Source organism: Formica exsecta, unplaced genomic scaffold (assembly GCF_003651465.1).
Source record: "Formica exsecta isolate Colony F162 unplaced genomic scaffold, ASM365146v1 scaffold27, whole genome shotgun sequence".
Lineage (NCBI taxonomy): Eukaryota > Metazoa > Arthropoda > Insecta > Hymenoptera > Formicidae > Formica > Formica exsecta.
Window position 1 is genome coordinate 67345 of NW_021849963.1, and position 7515 is coordinate 74859.

The 7515-nt window shown below is 30.3% G+C and overlaps 3 protein-coding genes across 10 annotated transcripts in view; 2 read left to right on the forward strand and 1 right to left on the reverse strand.

Annotated features, from left to right (window-relative positions):
* LOC115237057 (E3 ubiquitin-protein ligase MARCH5-like) overlaps positions 1-354 on the forward strand; it is a 7837-nt gene extending 7483 nt beyond the window's left edge. The window contains exon 8 of the mRNA XM_029809847.1: positions 194-354. Coding sequence (XP_029665707.1) covers positions 194-354 — 161 coding nt within the window. The remainder of the gene's footprint in view (positions 1-193) is intronic.
* A 527-nt stretch (positions 355-881) lies between these two features.
* LOC115237059 (E3 ubiquitin-protein ligase MARCH5-like) lies at positions 882-5204 on the forward strand. 7 transcript variants are annotated; one of them, XM_029809853.1, is made up of 7 exons: positions 882-1320; positions 1870-2088; positions 2417-2582; positions 2796-3004; positions 3081-3426; positions 3780-3948; positions 4170-5204. In XM_029809853.1, exons 2-7 carry the CDS (start codon positions 1911-1913, stop codon positions 4266-4268), a joined length of 1167 nt encoding a protein of 388 aa, XP_029665713.1. In that variant the 5' UTR covers positions 882-1320; positions 1870-1910; the 3' UTR covers positions 4269-5204. The 7 variants fall into 7 exon arrangements, with proteins under 7 accessions (XP_029665713.1, XP_029665712.1, XP_029665716.1 ...); XM_029809852.1 differs by having other exon boundaries at positions 883-1320; positions 2414-2582; positions 2799-3004; XM_029809856.1 differs by having other exon boundaries at positions 884-1320; positions 3108-3426.
* The window catches only part of LOC115237060 (2-aminoethanethiol dioxygenase), a 4284-nt gene continuing 1323 nt past the window's right edge, over positions 4555-7515 (reverse strand). For both annotated transcript variants that reach the window (XM_029809858.1, XM_029809857.1), the window contains exon 3: positions 4555-7464. In XM_029809858.1, the coding sequence (XP_029665718.1) occupies positions 7057-7464 (408 nt within the window). In that variant the 3' untranslated portion in view covers positions 4555-7056. The remainder of the gene's footprint in view (positions 7465-7515) is intronic.

A 7515-nucleotide genomic window follows, 5' to 3' on the forward strand; every position in this document is an offset into this window, starting at 1 on the left:
AAATTTTTATTAAGAAAATTTTCGGCAAATCTCGCTTACAGGCACGTAACTTTAATCATGTTGAGAAAATTGATAAATCAATAAAATATTAATCATGACGAATTATTTTCAGAATATTGTAAAAACGAAAGACTTTTTAGACTGTTTTGAATTTACATAGCTGCGTAATCCACTAAAATGGTATTTCTCTTAGACAATTTAACAAATCGAGAAAGGGTCGAGCTCAAATTGATCAAGCAGAAAGCAGCGCGCGATGCGATTGAACAAGATGAAAAATTAGATACTAAAGTAACGTTAATGTTACACCATTCGGAAACAATGAAACTGCGCCCAAGAGAGTCCGCAAGGTACTAAATCCTGACGTTGCGACGTTCTGTCGTAGAGAAAAAGACATTGTCCCTCGTCAGGCCAAAAGATAGTTAACAATTTTTCTCTTCGCCTGGGTGAAAGAGCAGGTAGATTCACGAGGGAAAGGATTGGGCTTTATCTGACAGTCTAGAAATTTACGAGTCTTACGGTACATCCTCCCACTTCGCGCGCTCGCCCTTCAGGGGCGGCCAAGAGGGTTTGAATAACGACACAGGTATTTTCCTGGAGTCTTCTTCGGATGGTTTTTGCGACAGTTTCTTCTCTTTCTCTCTTTCTCGTTTTGCTATCTCTTCGCCGGGACTGTCACCCGTGCTCGAAAAATCGCATAAAATCAGGATCCTCCGGCAGTACACAATTTTCATCGCCCGATTTTACTCGCTCTTCGAATAGCGCTCATGCTTCGCTAAGTCTTCTGTCACGAAGTTTGAAGAAGACGTGTGTCTCTCTCTCTCTCTCTTTCTCTTTCTCTTTCTCTCGCGTTTGTAAACCGAAATTTCCTGCGTTATACATATAAATAGAGCGCGAATAGGGATAGGACGGATGAATAACAAAAATCGTCTGACAATAGTGTTAACCGAATATTTGAGCAGGACATGTGTATATTATAGACTTCATTGAGAAAATCTTCGGTATTCTAGTCGCGTTCGACGAAATGTATACAAACGTTACGAGAGTCGCTGTTTTTCTTTTCTTTTTTTTTTTGCACTCCCTTTAAAGCGTCGATTTCTTACATCGTCATACGTTGATTGATATAGCATTGAATCCGGAGAAATTTGAAAAATACTAACAAAACTAGTTACAAAATTTTACCGGTTGTAGGTCTGTATTTTGATAATTTTACAAATTTTGTGCATTCTCGGTCGTCCAACGAGAAATCATCGCACGCGCGCGCGTCTTACGTATGTCGCACGTATTGCTCAACGAATTGTAATGATACTACTGATTATCAAGGTGAAAAGTTAGACGCTTTCTATCATTTTACATATATTAATTGTATATATTTTGTTCGATTAGATTTATGTCGTCGACATTGCGTAAAGTATCGAGATAAACGTTGGTAATAGAATTTGTAGCGATAAATAACATTTTGATGAAGAAATCGAATTGTTTATAAAATTGTTTATAAAATTAAAATTGTATAATGGTATTTGTGTTGATGCACAGAGATTTGCATATTAATGATTTTTGCATAATGAAGTGTGTTGAAATACAGAAATTTTTGTTGGTTAAAACCTGTCTATAAAACAGAGTCGTGCATAATTATTGTGTAAAGAGATGAGAAAAATATGAACAAATATTGAAAGTGTAAAATATTTAGATATATGAATAACTTTTTCCCTTACTCTTCAGAAAAAAGATATTGAAACTAAAAGTTTATTTGTGAAATCGCTGTATCATTTTTTTGTTTTAAGTAGCCTGTATAAAAATTATGTTTATAGAGAGTATAATGTGGCAATAATGTGTATTAATAATTAATTACTTTTTAATGATATTTTTAAGATGGTGATGAGCTTGTGAATGTCTTGCTTTGCTGAAACACGATGTCAGACGATAATATGCCACATATCTCGTATGGACTCGACAGTCGTGGAAGAATAGTGCGTATAGAATCAGGTATAACCAGAGCAAACATCAGACGTCTTCCAAGTATAGAAGAAGCTTTAAGGAGACTTAGTACAAATCTGAGAGTCGATAGACAACCAAGTGATCCCATTAATGGTAATGTATAGCTAAATAGGAATTCTCCACAAGGAAGATTTGTAATTAAAATACACTTAACTTCAATCAAACTTGTCAATTAATTTGATTGATAATTAATTCAACTAAGATAGAATTGTTTATACAGCAAAATTTTGAAATATGTAATTTGTTTTTCTTAATCTAATCTTTCTTTCCATGTGTCAAACAAAAAATTATTAATTCTATCCAAAATGCAAATATTATTTGATTAGTCAATTGTTGAATAAGTTAACTAGAGTTTGATTGAAATAATTCTCACTATATTTATTGCTATTTCTATATATATTTCTTTTCTTTTTTATAGCAGAAGTATCTGATCCTCAAGTAGCACGTATGGCATCATTGGAGGATGAAGGTTCTCAGAATGCATGGGATGATCTAACAGATCAGGAACTGTCTGCTGATATCACTGATGGAGCATCCTCTCCAAATCAGATCACATCTAGTGTGCCATCATTGACCCCAGAAGAAGAGTAAGTTCATGTTTATATTATCTGAAACATTATTCAAGAGTATAGCACTAAGTGTATGTTTGATTAATGATTTTGATTTGATATTTTCACATACTTATATATTTTTATCATGTATCTCCCAATCTTTTTATTCTTCAAACTTATAGCAAATTGGATGTTCAATTATTGTATAACTGTTTTATTTTGATTTATAACATTAACCTCTTTATCTAGCAGGCGATACTGTTGGGTATGTTTTGCAACTGACGAAGATGATGCAACTGCAGCATGGGTTAAACCATGTCATTGCAGAGGCACTACAAAGTGGGTTCATCAGGGTTGCATACAGAGATGGGTTGATGAAAAGCAGAAAGGTCATGCAGGGCATGCTGTGGCCTGCCCACAATGCAACACAGAATATATTATAGTTTATCCAAATATGGGTGAGTACATACTAGTCAATAACATTTATATGATTTAGAAATATAAGGATCTCATTTATATCCTTTGTGCATGTAGTGTATCGTACGTGCAAATCAATTGCAGGTCCATTAGTGGTAGTACTTGATACGATCGATGCAGTTATCTTCCGAGTATGTCCTTTCATTGCTGCTGGTATAGTAGTCGGATCCATATATTGGACAGCTGTGACTTATGGTGCAGTTACTGTTATGCAAGTGGTGGGTCACAAGGATGGCCTTACTATGATGGAACAGGCCGATCCTTTAGTCCTATTAGTTGGCTTACCAACTATCCCTATTATGTTAGTTCTGGGAAAAATGCTTCGGTGGGAGGATCAAGCTCTCAGTTTTTTAAGACGTCACGCGTCCAAGGTTCCTATTTTAAGGCATTTTCTACCGAGTAGGTTTGTATCAATGATATTATTCTCAATACAATCCATATTTTATATTAAAAAAAGAAGTCGTCTTTATGTATGTCCTAGAATAACTTTTTCAATTTTTATTTTTGCAAACTAATATTTGTTGCATTTTTCAAATGGTATATATCACATAAATAGTATTACATATATATATGCCTTTGAAAGTTATACAATATACAAAACCGGTTGTTGTCTACAAAAAGAGAAAACAACCAAGAATATAAAATAAAAATTATATATATAAAAGTTGTAATTAAATATATAGAAATTAATAATTAGAGAATAAAAATTATGAAAGAGTCATTTCAAATTATCAAATTTATTAATGATTATTGCAGTTATTCTGATGAGGATACAAGTATGCAATCTGAAGATATACCACCAATGAATGATCCAGTATCCGCAACGCGTGTTCTTTGTGGTGCGCTTTTATTACCAACTATCGCCAGCTTATGTGGAAGATTATTTTTTGAAAGCATAAACTCCAACTTTCAAAGAACATTGTTGGTATGTATCGCCTAAATTACAATACTGCGAAAATAATAGAATATTTTCGGATGAAATGTACACAATAACTTCATATCATTAAAATTTAGTAATATTTCTTATAATATCTTTCTTAAATTGCTATTAATCATAATCCATTAAGTTGTACAAATAGTCGTATCATATATGGGTATATATGGGTATATAATGATATATATTTTTTTATTTACTAATATCCACAGGGTGGTGTAGCCTTTATAACAATAAAAGGCGCATTCAAGATTTACCACAAACAACAACAATACAAGAGACAATGTCAGCGTCAATGTAGCATTGTATAGAAGGCAACAAGACCCCGAAAGTGATCGAAGTTAAGTAAAATCTCAACGAATATTTAAATGCCAATTAATTAATGTGCATACAATTTTTCAAATGTAAAGTAATTTAACTTTTTATCAGCGTGTGAGTATATAAAAAAGTCTGGCAACTCTCTTCAGTGTCATATATACATATATGGTGATCATAATACAGATATGGAATAATGGAGACAGAGTTGTATATATATATATGAGCATATAAAAATAAGTACTGTATATGAGGATTATCTCACACAGCGATTAGCTTATATTTTTTTTTTTTTTTTGAAAAAAAAGGAGGGATGTTGAAAACGAATGACTTCTCCTTTAAATTAACATTTAAAGGGGGGAAATACTTTTTAATAATTATTAAACCAATAATACTTTCTCTGTAATCTTCCTTATATGATATATGAAAATTGAAATAATTATATGATTCTTTCCTTACCCGTGTGCTAGAGAATCATCTATCTTTAATTAATCTCTTAGAGAGATTATTATTGCATTTTTCATATTATCATACAGTAGAAGATGCAAGTACTATCATACGGGGAAAGAATTAATGTGACAAATTATTATGACAAATATTTGTTATTTATAACTCTTAAACTTGTGTATATATATGTATATGTTTGCAACATACGCACACACTCTCATTCATACATATACACAATACATATAAATAATATATGTATACTTACACATAAATATATATATTATTTATATTATATATCTATACATACATCTATATATACATATATACATATACACACATATATATATATATATATATCTATATAAGTCTACATTATTAGAAGTAAGATTTATAGGCTATATTTTGTAAACTAATTTCTCACATGTAAATGGTATTATGAAATAACTTGTAGCAAATATAAAATGATTATAAATATCTACTTACAGTGCACAGTGTTTGCAGTGTTACATCTTAACGAAATTTCTAATATACATTTTATTTTGTAATGGTGCTATCAGTATGGATCAGGATATTCAAAGTTACAAATAATATTCGAGTATATGTATATATATTCGAACATATCCATTACCTAACAGACAATTAATATCTCAATAATCGCAATAAAAATTGTCTGAATGCTTAATTAACTCATTAATATAAATAGAAAAAAGTATTTCAAACGATAAACATAGCTATTTATAATACTTCTGTGTGAAATAGTATATTATATTATTTTCTAGATAAAAAATTCCCTTATTCAAGTATCAGTGATTTCTTAATTATTTCAATATAAATTGTATACTCGCGAAGTAACAAAGATAACCGAGTAGTATTGAGACAGTTCAATTGAGTACTATCTTAAAAGTTTACTCTGTAGTGAGATTTCAATAATGTCAATTAATTTCATCTCCGTTTAGTTTAATTAAAAATATCCTGATTAAACTGAAAATAAATCTTTCCAATATAAGACATACTATAAAACAATATATTTAGAACATAGAACAATAATATTGACAGAGAAAGAGAGAGAGAGAGAAAGAGAGAATATTATTAAATACAAACTAATTGTAGAATTTCTAGGATAATAAATTCTTAATGCAGCAATTTTCTTACATCTTGTATAAATACATTTATTGAATAGATTTCCCTATAGTATGCAAAGATGATGAACTAATTAAGTACAATCTTTTTCTAGCAAATATTAAAATTCGAAATAATACTAAAATATATTTTAAGTATTTCACTTTTTTTTCAAAATAAAGAAAAATCTGGAAAGATATAATGTAAGTATTTTTTCCATTCGTAAAACTGCCTTCAAATCTTAAAAATAACACTGTATGAAAGGTAACATGTACACATCCTTGTTGTAATTAATTAATAATTATTCTAATGTTTCTAATATACAAATAATTTATTAACATTTAAATTGTAATTGCTTTATATCTTTTACACTATATAATTTAAACTACATACTTTACCCGTTTTTTTCGTAACTTCTTTGTACTATACATCAAAAAGATATCTTTTTTTTAAATTTATTAATAGAAATTTAATTTACAATCTACTTTTTATTCAATCAATAATCAATATTTTTGACCATTCAAGACACAAAAATATGAAAGATTATCTAAAATATTTAAAAAGTATGCTTTTTGTGTATCAAAGTATATGAAACTTCTATGTATAATGCTATATTGATGAAAATAAATAACACAGCTAGATCGATATATATATATATATAATGTAATGAAATAGTATCTAAATTAACAACTTAAATAGAGAGAGTATTAATTTTCCTATTCTTGGGTTAGAATTTTTGCCTCAGCCTCAATAGAAGCAATTACTTTAATGATAAAATTGAATGTCCATATACTAAACTCTCTTATTGGTAAACTTATCTGTTTGCTGTTATCTGAGTTGAATGCTTGAAATAAACTTCTTCATTTGCGCTGTTGTTACTATGTATACATTTACATTTATCAGACGACTACATTAGAGCAAAAAAGCACATAGTTGCACAAGAATACACAATGATATTTTTGATCTGAGCATGTGATATCGGATTAAAAGTCAGGATTACAGAAAAAATTTACAATAAGGATATTATTTGGTCCCGACAAGCTCACGATACCAATGTTAAACCCTGTATGATCTACATAATCATACATCAACAAAACCTAAGTCCAAACTTAAGTTTGGGTGCATTTATATGAACTAACACTTACGAATGTATGTTCTACGCATACTGTAAAGCATTGTTAAATGCAACAAAATTTATAAATTAAGAAGTGAAAAAGATTATTTGTTACAGTAATCTTTCAATGGAGGTCCAATATATTTAAGACTCGAGGAATAAAAATCTGGTGGACTTTCTATGACTGATAACTGTATCTCTGCAACTATGTCTGCGGATTCTGTACATAACTTAGATTTAACAACTTTAAAAAATGTACACGGTCTTGGTCCTTTGCCGAACTCGTCGACATCGTACGGCGGACTGAGTATATCCAAGAAAGCCGCGGGACCTTCCACACATGTGATTTCATGCAGATTCTTTTCCGATGGTGTAAGAATACAAGCAGATGAATTACTGTGAAAGGAGACTGGTCGATGCCTGACTGCTGCAATCTCCTCGTTCGATTTAATTACATGATCACTTTTTGTCCTCAAACTATAGCTGTTTAATTCTACTACACCACTGATCACCTATTACACAATTAATACATATATTATAATTTATATATCTGTTAAATATTA

Coding starts and splice junctions, on each gene's coding strand:
- LOC115237059 (XM_029809850.1), top strand. CDS start 1,911: ATGTCAGACGATAATATGCCACATATCTCGTATGGACTCGACAGTCGT. Junction 3,427..3,779: donor AGGCATTTTCTACCGAGTAG/GTTTGTATCAAT, acceptor TGATTATTGCAG/TTATTCTGATGAGGATACAA. Junction 3,949..4,169: donor ACTTTCAAAGAACATTGTTG/GTATGTATCGCC, acceptor TAATATCCACAG/GGTGGTGTAGCCTTTATAAC.